General features: G+C 41.9%; 1 protein-coding gene across 3 annotated transcripts in view; it reads right to left on the reverse strand.

Moving 5' to 3' along the window:
* Positions 1-16493, reverse strand: part of LOC112266645 (regulation of nuclear pre-mRNA domain-containing protein 2) — a 61741-nt gene that overhangs the window by 31662 nt on the left and 13586 nt on the right. For all 3 annotated transcript variants that reach the window (XR_002955974.2, XR_002955973.2, XM_024444310.2), the window contains exon 2: positions 6805-6934. Coding sequence is in view for 1 of the 3 variants with exons in the window: in XM_024444310.2 (XP_024300078.1) it covers positions 6805-6934 (130 nt within the window). In the remaining 2 variants the exon portion in view is untranslated. The remainder of the gene's footprint in view (positions 1-6804; positions 6935-16493) is intronic.

The following is a 16493-nucleotide window of genomic DNA, read 5'->3' on the forward strand; positions in this document are numbered from 1 at the left end:
ATTTTGAAAAGCTATCCAAGGATTGTTCCGTTAGGGTTGTGTTCTTGTGATATTGGTTCTTGTAGAATACATTTTATTTTCTTACATATTGTTATAGTGTTCTTAACTATGAAGTTTTTAATGTTCTTACCTTTATCCTTTGGAAATAGACACGTGAAAAAATTCTGGGGATGAGCATGCACATCTTCAATATGTACCCATTGTTCCTCTTTAGTGCATTTAACTATTCGTTGCAAGTAAAAGCCTTGGGTTTGCAAGTAAAAGCCTTAGAATTCCAAGTCTGGAAGGTTAAAACCACCCTCAGACTTAGTAAGATGTAAAACCTTTTTATTCTATGAATTTTAGTTGCCCATAAAACGTTGGGAGCCATGCCATTCTGAAAAGGTTTATTCTACTTGTAAGATTTATGGAAAGATTGTTCCATATAATTAGACCACATTAATTTTAAATCCTGGTATTTTTGTGTATTCTGAAAATATGTTTAGCAAAGGGGGTATTGAGTTTTCAATATTGGTGAGGTATATCAGGAGATCATCTGCAAATTAGTTTAGTTTATATTCATGTTTACCAATACTGATACCTGTTACCTTTGGGTCCTGTCTAATTCTTTCTGCTATCGGTTCAATTACCAGTACAAACAGGAGAGGGAGATGGGACATCTCTGTCTTGTGCCCATTTCTAAAGCAATTATATCAGATAATGTATCATTTGTGTATATTTTTGTTTTAGGACATTTATATAATTATCTTAATTACATGTATTTTTTTCAGCCGGAAAGTTGAAAGCTTCCAAAGTTTTTAATAGAAAAGGCCACTCAAGACGGCCAAAAACCTTTGGCATCAACATCCATTGTTGATAAATCTAGTTTTTTTACATATTGTATTAAACTGAAACATGTCCTTGTATTTGTTTTGTAAGTGTATTTTTAATAAACCCTGTTTGACTGACATGTATCAAGTTTGGTGAGACTTTTTCCATTCTATTGCTTATAAGCGTATGAAGTCTATAATCAGCAGGGGACTCCAGATTTTCCTTGTTTTAATATAATTGAAATAACTGTTTGATACATGTAACTAGGAAGTACTGAATTGAGTGACGTGTTTTGCCATGTGTAAATAGGGGCGCTACTTTGTCCCAAAATGTTGAATAGAATTCTATGGGAAAGCCATTCGTTCCTGGTGCTTTTCTCCATGTGAATGTTTTAACAGTATCTAATATTTATTTTTGGGTGATCTCTGTTTTTAGTGATTCTTTTTTGTCTGCTGATAATTGCTATAGGATCCATCCAACTGTTGTTTAATTCTGATTTATATACATCTTCACAGAAGCTTTTAAAATAGTCTTTATTAGCGTTGTTGTTTCTAATTACTGCATTTGTATCTGTTTCTTATAACTGGTTTAGCATGTATTCATTTTGTGACAGCTGTAAGATATTTACCAGTTTTATTTGCCATTAAGTAGTATGCTTTATCTGAGTTTAACCTGTAGTTGTTGGCTCTCTTCAAAAGTAATTGTAGAAATGGTATTTTCTTCTTTTATGTCCACATTTGTAATGTTAAAGGTTATTTTTTCATTTAAATATTTAATACATCTTGGGTCCAGAAGTTCATTCTCCAAATTCTGTTGCTAAGTGTATTTTCTATGTAATTAAGCACAATACCGGAGAATTATACTATCATACATTTTTATAATTCAGTAAATTGTTATTAAAATGTAGTCAATTCTTGAATAGATTTTCTTACTTTGAGAAAAAAAAGAATTGTCTTTTGCAGTTGTGAATAGTAATCTCCAGGTGTCCTGTAAATTATTTGCTGAGATTACATTTTTCATCCTCTTGAAGGCTCCCTAAATGTGTCTTTTTTATTGCTATTTCATTGTCTATCAATTTTATCAAATAATTTTCCACCATGTAAGGTACAATTTCATTTACACCACTTTACTTACTCATCCATTTTTCTTCATTCACACACCTCCGCACACCCTCTGCACACCCATTCATATTCATATCTTCCGGCGCCGACAGAGATGGCCGCCTCGCTTCGCGTTCCTAGGAAACTATGCAGTTTTTTGTTTTTTTACGTGTTATTTCTTACACTAGTACCCCAGGTCATCTTAGGTTTCATTACATACAGCCGACAAGAACTACTGAATATAAGATCAGCGTCAACTCACCATCAGTACGACCAAGAATATGTTTTTCGCGACGCGGATCCTGTGTTCTGCCTTACAACCAGTGTAACCGAGTGGATCACATGCAGCGACCAAAAAAAAAAAAACGACTCAGAAAAAGAGGGAAACGAAGCGGTCTTCTGGTCAGACTCCGGAGACGGGCACATCGTGCACCACTCCCTAGCATTCTTCTTGCCAATGTCCAGTCTCTTGACAACAAGGTTGATGAAATCCGAGCAAGGGTAGCATTCCAGAGGGACATCAGAGACTGTAACGTTCTCTGCTTCACGGAAACATGGCTAACTGGAGAGACGCAATCCGAAGCGGTGCAGCCAGCGGGTTTCTCCACGCATCGCGCCGACAGAAACAAACATCTTTCTGGTAAGAAGAGGGGCGGGGGCGTATGTCTTATGGCCAACGTGACATGGTGTGATGAAAGAAACATACAGGAACTCAAATCCTTCTGTTCACCTGATTTAGAATTCCTCACAATCAAATGTAGACCGCATTATCTACCAAGAGAATTCTCTTCGATTATAATCACAGCCGTATATATCCCCCCAAGCAGACACATCGATGGCTCTGAACGAACTTTATTTAACTCTCTGCAAACTGGAAACGATTTATCCGGAGGCTGCATTCATTGTAGCTGGGGATTTTAACAAGGCTAATCTGAAAACAAGACTCCCTAAATTTTATCAGCATATCGATTGCGCAACCAGGGGTGGAAAGACCCTGGATCATTGTTACTCTAACTTCCGCGACGCATATAAGGCCCTGCCCCGCCCCCTTTCGGAAAAGCTGACCACGACTCCATTTTGTTGATCCCTGCCTACAGACAGAAACTAAAACAAGAAGCTCCCACGCTGAGGTCTGTCCAACGCTGGTCCGACCAAGCTGACTCCACACTCCAAGACTGCTTCCATCACGTGGACTGGGAGATGTTTCGTATTGCGTCAGACAACAACATTGACGAATACGCTGATTCGGTGTGCGAGTTCATTAGAACGTGCGTTGAAGATGTCGTTCCCATAGCAACGATTAAAACATTCCCTAACCAGAAACCGTGGATTGATGGCAGCATTCGTGTGAAACTGAAGGCACGAACCACTGCTTTTAATCAGGGCAAGGTGTCTGGTAACATGGCTGAATTACAAACAGTGCAGCTATTCCCTCCGCAAGGCTATCAAACAAGCTAAGCGCCAGTACAGAGACAAAGTAGAATCTCAATTCAACGGCTCAGACACAAGAGGTATGTGGCAGGGTCTACAGTCAATCACGGACTACAGGAAGAAACCCAGCCCAGTCACGGACCAGGATGTCTTGCTCCCAGGCAGACTAAATAACTTTTTTGCCCGCTTTGAGGACAATACAGTGCCACTGACACGGCCTGCAACGGAAACATGCGGTCTCTCCTTCACTGCAGCCGAAGTGAGTAAGACATTTAAACGTGTTAACCCTCGCAAGGCTGCAGGCCCAGACGGCATCCCAGCCGCGCCCTCAGAGCATGCGCAGACCAGCTGGCCGGTGTGTTTACGGACATATTCAATCAATCCCTATACCAGTCTGCTGTTCCCACATGCTTCAAGAGGGCCACCATTGTTCCTGTTCCCAAGAAAGCTAAGGTAACTGAGCTAAACGACTACCGCCCGTAGCACTCACATCCGTCATCATGAAGTGCTTTGAGAGACTAGTCAAGGACCATATCACCTCCACCCTACCTGACACCCTTGACCCACTCCAATTTGCTTACCGCCCAAATAGGTCCACAGACGATGCAATCTCAACCACACTGCACACTGCCCTAACCCATCTGGACAAGAGGAATACCTATGTGAGAATGCTGTTCATCGACTACAGCTCGGCATTCAACACCATAGTACCCTCCAAGCTCGTCATCAAGCTCGAGACCCTGGGTCTCGACCCCGCCCTGTGCAACTGGGTACTGGACTTCCTGACGGGCCGCCCCCAGGTGGTGAGGGTAGGCAACAACATCTCCTCCCCACTGATCCTCAACACTGGGGCCCCACAAGGGTGTGTTCTGAGCCCTCTCCTGTACTCCCTGTTCACCCACGACTGCGTGGCCATGCACGCCTCCAACTCAATCATCAAGTTTGCGGACGACACAACAGTGGTAGGCTTGATTACCAACAACGACGAGACGGCCTACAGGGAGGAGGTGAGGGCCCTCGGAGTGTGGTGTCAGGAAAATAACCTCACACTCAACGTCAACAAAACTAAGGAGATGATTGTGGACTTCAGGAAACAGCAGAGGGAACACCCCCATCCACATCGATGGAACAGTAGTGGAGAGGGTAGCAAGTTTTAAGTTCCTCGGCATACACATCACAGACAAACTGAATTGGTCCACTCACACAGACAACATCGTGAGGAAGGCGCAGCAGCGCCTCTTCAACCTCAGGAGGCTGAAGAAATTCGGCTTGTCACCAAAAGCACTCACAAACTTCTACAGATGCACAGTCGAGAGCATCCTGGCGGGCTGTATCACCGCCTGGTATGGCAACTGCACCGCCCTCAACCGTAAGGCTCTCCAGAGGGTAGTGAGGTCTGCACAACGCATCACCGGGGGCAAACTACCTGCCCTCCAGGACACCTACACCACCCGATGCTACAGGAAGGCCATAAAGATCATCAAGGACATCAACCACCCGAGCCACTGCCTGTTCACCCCGCTGCCATCCAGAAGGCGAGGTCAGTACAGGTGCATCAAAGCTGGGACCGAGAGACTGAAAAACAGCTTCTATCTCAAGGCCATCAGACTGTTAAACAGCCACCACTAACATTGAGTGGCTACTGCCAACACACTGTCAATGACACTGACTCTACTCCAGCCACTTTAATCATGGGAATCGATGGGAAATGATGTAAATATATCACTAGCCACTTTAAACAATGCTACCTTATATAATGTTACTTACCCTACATTGTTCATCTCATATGCATACGTTGATACTGTACTCTATATCATCGACTGCATCCTTATGTAATACATGTATCACTAGCCACTTTAACTATGCCACTTGGTTTACATACTTATCTCATATGTATATACTGTACTCGATATCATCTACTGTATCTTGCCTATGCTGCTCTGTACCATCATTCATTCATATATCCTTATGTACATATTCTTTATCCCCTTACACTGTGTATGACAGTAGTTTTTTTTGGAATTGTTAGTTAGATTACTTGCTCGTTATTACTGCATTGTCGGAACTAGAAGCACAAGCATTTCGCTACACTCGCATTAACATCTGCTAACCATGTGTATGTGACAAATAAAATTTGATTTGATTTGATTTTGATTTGATTTGATATGCACAGACACATGCACCCACACACTCAAACACATCCATAGAATAATTATTGACAAACATTCCTCTTTTATATTGCATTTTCAGTGTCCATGTATCTCTTCTTTTTTTTACCCCTATTTTCTCCCCAATTTCTCCCCAATTGGTAGTAGTTGCAGCGATGAGACAAGACTAACTCCCGTACAGACTCGGGAGAGGCGAAGGTCGAGAGCCATGTCGAGAGCCCGAAACACAACCCAACCCAACCCAACCTAGCCGCACTGCTTCTTGACACATTCAATCCGGAAGCCAGCCGCACCAATGTGTCGGAGGAAACACCGTACACCTGGCGACCTGGTCAGCGTGCACTGCGCCCGGCCCGCCACAGGAGTCGCTAGTGCGATGAGACAAGGATATCCCTGCCGGCCAAACCCGGACGACACTGGGCCAATTGTGCGTCGCCCCATGGACCTCCCGGGCGCGGCTGGCTGCGACAGAGCCTGGGCTTGAACCCAGAATATGTGGTGGTACAGCTAGCACTGTCTTAGACCACTGCGCCACCCGGGAGGTCCTGTGTCCATGTATCTCATTGGCATCGGCTAATTGTAGCATTACTTCTTAGAGGTAAACAGTTACTTTTGACCGTAGAGTCTAGATTGTATTTGGGGGAGGGGGGAAAAGTCTCAATTTACGATATGCTGGTCTTGGGTATCACTGCATGTAGCCTAGTGTATGTAGCCTTTTCAACTGGAAAGGTCTCCTGTAACCTGTTCAGGGCTTCATTGTTGCTTGTGAACTCCATGCTCTGTCTTCCCTACCATACCCACAGCACTGCCAGGAATTTGAAGTTGAGATCTCCTTTTCCCCCTCATTTTGCCCAATCTAACATTCAATCTAACTGTAACTGAATGCCTCGATGCCTGATTTATATAGCAAGTCATGGCCACGTGACTCACTGTCTGTAGGAACGATACATTTCATGAGCGGGTTGTACCTAATAAACTGGCCACTGAGTGTATCGTGCACTACTTTTGACCAGAGCTCCATTGGCGCAGGTCAAAAGTAGTGAACTATAAAGGGAACAGGAATAGGATGCCATTTGGGACAGTCATTGACTCGTATGGTGAATAAACAAAAGTATTGTAGACGTTAGCTCTGACCCTGGCCGTGTGGTTTACTCCAGGGTGAAGTTTCCCCATAGGTACAGATCTATGATCTGTTCACCCTCCCCCAATCCTAAACTTAACCATTAGTGGGGGGAAATGTTAAACCGACCCATGATCAGCATCTAGAGGCCACAAACAGTGTGTGATTTACTCACTTGACCAGCTGGAAGGCCTCAGGGAGCACGTCGGCGAAGGCAGTACGGTAGACAATGGCATTTTTCCTCTTACAGTTCTGAATGACATCGTTGGCGAGGTAGAACAAATTGAGACGGTGAGAAGCCTCAGCTGCCAGGAGAAAGGAGCAGGAAAAAGGAGGGAGAGAGAGAATAGTTGAATTGAAAACTTAAGTGGCGGAACTGTACAAAAATTGACCATGCCAAGTGTTACACACACAAATACCATACAACATCCTATTTGTCTAGCCTTTCAGTACCCGACACTGACACTACTACAGCATTAGGTTTATATAGGTAACTGCCAAAATAAAAGGTAACACCAGTGTCTTAATAGGGCGTTGGGCCACCACGAGCCACCATAACAGCTTTAATGAGTCTTGTCTTAGATTCAACAAGTGTCTGGAACTCTATTGGAGGGATGCGACACCATTCCTTCACAATCAATTTTATAATTTGGTGTCTTGTTGATAGTGATGGAAAACACTGTCTCAGCCACCACTCCTGAATCTTCCGTAAGTGTTCAATTGTGTTGAGCTCCAGTGACAGACAGCCATGGCATATGGTTTACATCGTTTTCATGCGCATCAAATCATTCAGTGACCACTCGTGCCCTGTGGATGAGGGCATTGTCATCCTGGAAGAGACCACTCCCATCAGGATAGAAATGCTTCACCATAGGTTGAAGGCGGTCACTCAGAATGGCTGCGTATTTATTGGTGTTTACCTTGCCCTCTAAGGCGTTGACTGGACCTAAACCATGGACCCCACCTGCTTTCAATATACTTTGTATCCCTCATTTACTCAAGTGTTTGCTTTATTTTGGTAGTTACCTGTACATTGCCTTCTCGTAACCTAAGGCTAACTTGCCTGCATTTCATACAAACTAGGCTACTCTTCATCCTGTCCTGCACTGATTGAAACCATGTTTTGGGTGGTTTAACAGATGCAGGCCGAAAGCCTTGCACCGGGTCCAAAATACCCTGGCCTAGAGCCTGGGCTGTTCCACTTTCAAAGGCTGTGACACAAAGCTTTACCCAAGGCCAAGTAGGCTCTACATTTAAAAATGATATATTTTCCCTTATTTTCCCTGCTTTCCCCTCGTTGTCAAACTAACCCCAATGTCTCAATACCTTTAGCAGGTGATGACGGCATCATTGTCACCGATACTGTTATGGTTCTATATAATACCAAGACAAAGCACTGCAAATACCAGACAAATCCAAACCAAATTTGATTTACAAAAGAACCAAGATTACATTTATTCAAGGGTCCCATTAGCTTTCAAATATCTGCAAGCCATCTCCCCAAAAAATAGTTTTCAAAGATTTCACCTGCGTTCTAAACAAAGCAGCATTTAATAGGCTACCATGACATTTAGCCACGCTATTATTCAAATCCGACCCCAAAGCGGTTGAACAACTACAGTTAGCTTAAAAAGTATTGGGACAGTGACCCATTTTTTTATGTATTGGCTCTGTACTCCAGCACTTTGGATATGAAATTATACAATGTAAATATGAATAGAATATGTTTCCAAACACTTTTACATTAATGGGGATGCTACCGTGATTACAGATAATCCTGAATGAATCCTGAATATTGATGAGTGAGAAAGTTACAATAACAAGTGAGGTTAACATTTGGGGGGGGGTGACATGATGATTTCTGCCATAGAAACCCTTGGACGGGCCGCCTAAGCATTTTTTCGGGACACCAAAGTCCAAACTAAAAACAATATTTAAAAAAAATTGGGATGAAAAAATGCTTTCAGTTAAACATAAATGACTACAACCAAATATAAAGTATTTGGTAAAAAAAATATAATGGACCTACAGTGCCTTCAGACAGTATTCATATCCCTGGACTTTCTCCAAATTTTGTTCCATCACAGCCTGAATTTGAAATGGATTACATTTAGATTTTGTCGTCACTGGCCTACACACAATACCCCATTAATGTCAAAGTGCAATGATATTGTTCTACATTTTTTTCAAATTAATACAAAATTAAAAGTTGAAATGTCTTGGGTCAATAAGTATTCAACGCCCTTTGTTATGGCAAGCCTAAATAAATTCAGGGGTAACAATGTGCTTAACAAGTCATATAATAAGTTGCATGACCTCACTCTGTGTGCAACAATAGGGTTTAACATAATTTTTTAATTACTACCTTATCTCTGTACCCCAAACATACAATTAGCTGTAAGTTCCCTGAGTCGATGAGTACATTTCAAACACAGATTCAACCACAAAGACCAACCAGGGAGGTTTTCCAATGCCTCACAAAGAAGGGCACCTATTGGCAGATGGGTAAAAAAAAGACATTGAATATCCCTTTGAGCACAGTGAAGTTATTAATTACAATTTGAATGGTGTATCAATGAACCCAGTCACAAGGAGACAGGCGTCCTTCCTAACGGAGTTGCCGGAGAAGAAGGAAACCGCTCAGAGATTTCACCATGAGGCCAATGGTGACTTTAAAACAGAGTTCAATGGCTGTGATAGGAGAAAACTGAGAATGGATCAACAACATTCTAGTTAATCCACAATACTAGCCTAATCGACAGAGTAAAAAGAAGGAAGACTGTACAGGATACAAATATTCCAGAGCATGCATCCTGTTTGCAACAAGCGCTAAAGTTCTAATTGCAAAAAATGTGGTAAAGCAATTAACTCCTGAATACAAAGTGTTATGTTTGGGGCAAATCCAATCCAACACATTACTGAGTACCACGCTCCATAATTTCAAGCATAGTGGTGGCTGCATCATGTTATGGGTATGTTGAGTTTTCCTGGACAAAAAAGAAACACAATGGTGCTAAGCACATGCAAGATCAAAACCTGGTTCAGTCTGCTTTCCACCAGACACTGGTAGATTAATTCACCTTTCAGCAGGACAATAATCTAAAACAAAAGGCCAAATCTACACTGGAGTTGCTTATGAAAAAGACAGTTAATGTTCTTGAGTGGCCTAGTTACAGCTTTGACTTAAATCTACATGTAAATCTATGGCAAGACCCGAAAAAAAAACATGTTTTCACTTTGTCATTATGGGGTAATGTGTGTAGATGGGTGAGAGGAAAACATATATTTAATACATGTTTAATTCAGGCTGTAACAACAAAATGTGGAATGAGTCAAGGCGATGTTTCCTCTGCATTCATTTAAGTGTGGCGATGCGCAACGGCAGACAATCATTGCTGCCACACAAAAAAAAGCATCCTATTTCTTCCAAACATAGTTTTAATAAAGTTCTGTAACTAGCACATTCGCTTTTATTGGTAAATATATAATCTGTCTGGGTTCAACACAGTTCTGAAGGTTATTTAGCTCTGTGAGCTGTGGCAGGCAGCCTGCAACTCAAGAAACACAGTGTGCCAGTGACCAGTGCTCGATACAGACGCTCTGCGGCGTGAAACACAATTAATTTGAATCGCTTCAGAATGCACCTACATGAGAAACGGCACGCCAGGGACCAGCAGGCAATACAGAAGCCCTGCAGAGCATAACACAATTCACATGAATCACCGGAGTGCTTCTGCCTGAGAAACTGCAAGTAAGGTACGTTGGCTAACTAATGTTAGTCAAACAAGCTAACTAGTTAACTACATAAGCTAGCTATAACCTAAAACTCCACGAACATAATTTAGATCTATAATGTTGCTTCCACAATTGGAACAGCAATTAGCCATCCAATATCCATAAGTGTTTTTTTATTTCACCTTTATTTAACCAGGTAGGCCAGTTGAGAACAAGTTCTCATTTATAACCTGGCCAAGATAAAGCAAAGCAGTGCGACAAAAACAACAACACAGAGGTACAAACGTACAGTCAATAACACCATAGAAAATAAAAATAGAAAAATCTATGTACAGTGTGTGCAAATGTAGAAGAGTAGGGAGGTATGCAATAAATAGGCCATACGTGCAAAGTAATTACAATTTGGCATTAATACTGGAGTGATAGATGTGCAGATGATTATGTGATTATATGATTAAATGAACACTTATTTTAACTTAATATAATACATCAATAATATCAATTTAGCCTCAAATAAATAACGAAACATGTTCAATTTGGTTTAAATAATGCAAAAACAAAGTGTTGGAAAAGAAAGTAAATGTGCAATATGTGCCATGTAAGAAAGCTAACGTTTTTAGTTCCTTGCTCAGAACATATGCAAGCTGGTGGATCCTTTTAACATGAGTCTTCAGTATTCCCAGGTAAGAAGTTTTAGGTTGTAGTTATTAGAGGAATTATAGGACTATTTCTCTCTATACCATTTGTATTTCATATACCTTTGACTATTGGATGTTCTTATAGGCACTATAGTATTGCCAGTGAAACAGTATAGCTTACGTCCCTCTCCTCGCCCCTAACTGGGCTCGAACCAGGAACACATCAACAACAGCCACCCTCGAAGCAGCGTTACCCATGCAGAGCAAGTGAATAACTACCCCAAGTCTCAGAGCGAGTGACGTTTGAAACGCTATTAGCGCACACCCCGCTAACTAGCTAGCCATTTCACATTGGTTACACCAGCCTAATCTTGGGAGTTGATGGGCTTGAAGTCATAAACAGCGCAATGCTTGAAGCACAGCAAAGAGCTGGTGGCAAAACGCACAAAAGTGCTGTTTAACCTTCTGGGATAGGGGGCAGCATTTTCACTTTTGGATGAATAGCATGCCCAGAGTGAAAGGCCTCCTACTCTGTCCCAGATGCTAATATATGCATATTATTAGTATTGGATAGAAAACACTCGGAAGTTTCTAAAACTGTTTGAATGATGTCTGTGAGTATAACAGAACTCATATGGCAGGCGAAAACCTGAGACAAATCCAACCAGGAAGTGGGAAATCTGAGGTTTGTAGTTTTTCAACTCAGCCCCCATTGAAGATACAGGGTGATATTAGTTATGTTTCACTTCCCAAGGCTTCCACTAGACGTCAACAGTATTTAGAACCTGTTTTGAGGATTCAACTCTAAAGGAGGGGCTCAAAAGGGCGCTTTGAGTGAGTGGTCTGGCGCGCTCACATGAAAGGTAGCTACGTTCCACTTCATTTGTACAGACAAAGGAATCATCCGGTTGGAACATTAATGAAGTTTTATGTTAAAAACATCCTAAAGATTGATTCCATACTTAGGTCGACATGTTTCTACGGGCTGTAACGGAACTTTTTGAACTTTTCGACCGACGTTCGGCGCGACCTGAACGTGCTTTTGGATTTGTTGACCAAACGCCCTAACAAAAGAAGATATTTGATAATGTCCATCAGTTATGTCCAAACAAATCAAAACATTTATGGTGGAACTGGGATTCCTGGGAGTGCATTCTGATGAAGATCCTCAAAGGTAAGTGAATATTTAAAATGCTATTTCTGAGTAATGTTGACTACCCAATATGGCGGGTATCTTTTTTGCTGCTTTGTTGTCTAAAGGCTGTACTCAGATTATTGCATGGTTTGCTTTCTCCGTAAAGTTTTTTGGAAATCTGACACATCAGTTGCATTAAGGAGAGGTTTATCTAAAGTTCCATGTATAATAGTCATATCTTTATCAATGTTTATTATGAGTATTTCTGTAAATTGATGTGGCTCTCTGCAATATCACCACATTTTTTAGAACTACTGAATGTAACGCACCAATGTAAACTCCGATTTTTTTTATATAAATATGAACTTTAAAACATACATGTGTTCTGTAACATGAAGTCCGATGAGTGTCATCTGATGAAGATCATCAAAGGTTAGTGATCTCTTTGGCTGGAAAAAATGGCTGTGTTTTTCTGTGGCTTGGTGGTGACCTAACGATCGTTTGTGGTGCTGTTGCTGTAAATCCTTTTTGATGTCAGACACCGTGGCTGGATTAACGAGACTTTTATCTTTAAAATGGTGTAAAATACTTGTATGCTTGAGGAATTTTAATTATGAGATTTTTGTTGTTTTGAATTTGGCGCCCTGCACTTTCACTGGCTGTTGCGGGGGGTACCAGTCCTAGACAAGTTAAAGATACAGTGATCAGTAAGCTGCTCTGACAGCTGATGCTTAAAGTTAGAGATGGAGATAAGTCTCCAACTTCAGTGATTTTTGCAATTAGTTCCAGTCATTAGCAGCAGAGTACTGGAAGGAAAGCAGGGAAAAGGAAGTGTTGGCTTTGGGGATGACCAGTGAAATATACCTGCTGCAGCGTGTGCTACAGGTTGGTGTTGCTATGGTGACCAGTGAGCTGAGATAAGGCAGGGATTTACATTGCAAAGATTTATAGATGACGTGGAGCCAGTTAGTTTCGCGACGGATATGTAGTGATGGCCAGCCAACGAGAGCATACAGGTCGCAGTGGTGGGTAGTATATGGGGCTTTGGTGACAAAACGGATGGCAATGTGATAGACTACATCCAGTTTGCTGAGTAGAGTGTTGGGTGCTATTTTGTAAATGACATCGCGGAAGTCCAGGATCGGCAGGAGAGTCAGTTTTACGAGGGTATGTTTGGCAGCATGAGTAAAGGAGGCTTTGTTTGCGAAATAGGAAGCCGATTCTAGATTTTATTTTGGATTGGAGATGCTTACTGTGAGTCTGGAAGGAGTTTACAGTCTACCCAGACACCTATGTATTTGCAGTTGTCCACATATTCTAGGTCAGAACCGTCCAGAGTAGTGATGCTAGTCGGCAGGAGGGTGCGGGCAGCAATCGGTTGAAGAGGATGCACTTAGTTTTACTAGACTTTAAAAGCAGTTGGAGGCCACGGAAGGAGTGTTGTATGGCGTCGAAGCTCGTTTGGAGGTTTGTTAGCACAATGTCCAAAGAAGGGCCAGATGTATACAGAATGGTGTCGTCTGCGTAGAGGTGGATCAGAGACTCACCAGCAGCAACAGCAAGCGACATCATTGATGTATACAGAGAAATGAGTCGGCTCGACAATTGAACCCTGTGGCACCCCCATAGACTGCCAGAGGTCCGGACAACAGGCCCTCCGATTTGACGGATTAGTATTATTGGATTATTAGTATTATTGGATAGAAAACACTCTGAAGTTTCTAAAACTGTTTGAATTATTTCTGCGAGTATAACAGAACTCATATGGCAGGCAATCTTCCAAACAGGAAGTGAAATTCTGAATAATTTTAAGTCATCGCCTCTTCACTTCCAAACAAGATATGGATCTGTTAGCACTTCCTACGCCTTCCACTAGATGTCCTCATTCAGTAGAACGTGGAATGGAGCCTCTGGTGTGAACTTTGACCGAGTGGGAGGGGAATGAGTCACTGTTCTGGCAGAATGCAATTTCCCTGTTGCGCAATTGTCTGTTGATATCACCATCGTTCCATTTGGCTGCAGATGAAAACGTATGCTCCGGTTGGAACGTTATTGGATATATATGAAAATAACATCCTGAAGATTGATTCTCTACTTAGTTTGACCAGTTTATTCGACCTGGAATATATCTTTTTGAAGTTTTTGTCCGACCAGCGTCAACTTTTGGGCACGTGAGCTGAAAGTGGTAGCAAATGCAGCTAATTGGACACTAGTAATGGACATTATGGAACAAAACAACGATTTATTGTGGAACTAGGACTTCTTGCACTGCATTCTGATGAAAGATCATCAAAGGTAAGGGAATATTTATGATGTAATTTCGTATTTCTGTTGACTCCAACATGGCGGAGAAATATATTTACGTCTTAGCGCCATCTCAGATTATTGCATGGTAGGCTTTTTTCGTAACGTTTAAAAACAATCTGACACAGCAGTTGCATTAAGAACCAGTGTATCTTTAATTATATGTAAAACATGTATCTTTCGTCAAAGTTTATGATGAGTATTTCTGTTATCTGGTGTAGCTCTCTGTAATTACTCCGGATATTTTGGAGGCATTTCTGAACATGGCGTCAATGTAAACCGAGATTTGTGGATATAAATATGCATATAATCGAACTAAACATAAATGTATTGTGTAACATGATGTCATATGAGGGTCATCTGATGAAGATTATCAAAGGTCAGTGATTCATTTTATCTTTAATTCTGCTTTTGTGACTATCTGTGGCTGGGAAAAATGGCTGTGTTTTTGGGGGGATTTGGTGGTGGTCTAACATAAATATGTTGTGTTTTCGCTGTAAAACATTTTAAAAATAGGACATGGTGCGTAGATTAACAAGATGTTTATCTTTCATTTGCTGTATTGGACTTGTTAATGTGTGAAAGTTAAATATTTAGAAATAATATTTTCATTGCATAAAATCATTGCATATTGCCATACAAATTTAGGTAACAGAACAGCTGAAGAGTTCCATCAGTCACTCCTGGGCTACAATCACCTATCCGGACCCGTTTAACTGCCAACGCGGAGCCCCACCGGGCCTTCACAACTGGACTACCGACGTTATCTGCCCGAGGGAGTTATCCGGCTGGCTCCTCCGTCGTGACGTTACCCGAACGCCCATCTACGGTCCGCTAATCGTTAGCTGTCTTATCGGCTGCTATCAGGATAGACCTATCGAAGAAAAAAAACATATTTTTTTTTCTTTCTTGGGCCTCTATAACTACATCTATTGTTTTTTTTTTTGCGAATTGGATTGATCCCCTCTACCACGCGGAACCCCACTAATCCTACCGACGGAAACGCACGAGGTGGCTAAAAACAGACCTCCATCCTATGCTAGCTTGCTACCGATGGCCCGGCTAGCTGTCTGAATCGACGTGACCCCAAACAACCTCACTACTCACTGGACACTTTTGATCACTCGACTAAGCATGCCTCTCCTTAATGTTAATATGCCTTGTCCATTGCTGTTCTGGTTAGTGTTTATTGGCTTATTTCACTCTAGAGCCTCTAGTCCTGCTCACTATACCTTATCCAACCTATTAGTTCCACCACCGACACATGCGATGACATCTCCTGGTTTCAATTATGTTTCTACAGACAATATCTCTCTCATCATCACTTAATACCTAGGTTTACCTCCGCTGTATTCACATCCTACCATACCTTTGTCTGTACATTATACCTTGAAGCTATTTTATCACCCCCAGAAACCTCCATTTACTCTCTGTTCCAGATGTTCTAGACGACCAATTCTTATTGCTTTTAGCCGTACCCTTATCCTACTCCTCCTCTGTTCCTCTGGCGATGTAGAGGTGAATCCAGGCCCTGCAGTGCTTAGCTCCACTCCTATTCACCAGGCGCTCTCTTTTGATGACTTCTGTAACCGTAATAGCCTTGGTTTCATGCATGTTAACATTAGAAGCCTCACCCCTAAGTTTGTTTTATTCACTGCTTTAGCACACTCTGCCAACCCGGATGTTCTAGCAGTGTCTGAATCCTGGCTTAGGAAGACCACCAAAAATTCTGAAATTTTCATCCCAAACTACAACATTTTCAGACAAGATAGAACTGCCAAAGGGGGCGGTGTTGCAATCTACTGCAAAGATAGACTGCAGAGTTCTGTCCTACTATCCAGGTCTGTACCCAAACAATTTGAACTTCTACTTTTAAAAATCCACCTCTCTAAAAACAAGTCTCTCACCGTTGCCACCTGCTATAGACCACCCTCTGCCCCCAGCTGTGCTCTGGACACCATATGTGAACTGATTGCCCCCCATCTATCTTCAGAGCTCGTGCTGCTAGGCGACCTAAACTGGAACATGCTTAACACCCCAGCCATCCTACAA

Source organism: Oncorhynchus tshawytscha, linkage group LG13 (assembly GCF_018296145.1).
Source record: "Oncorhynchus tshawytscha isolate Ot180627B linkage group LG13, Otsh_v2.0, whole genome shotgun sequence".
NCBI lineage: Eukaryota > Metazoa > Chordata > Actinopteri > Salmoniformes > Salmonidae > Oncorhynchus > Oncorhynchus tshawytscha.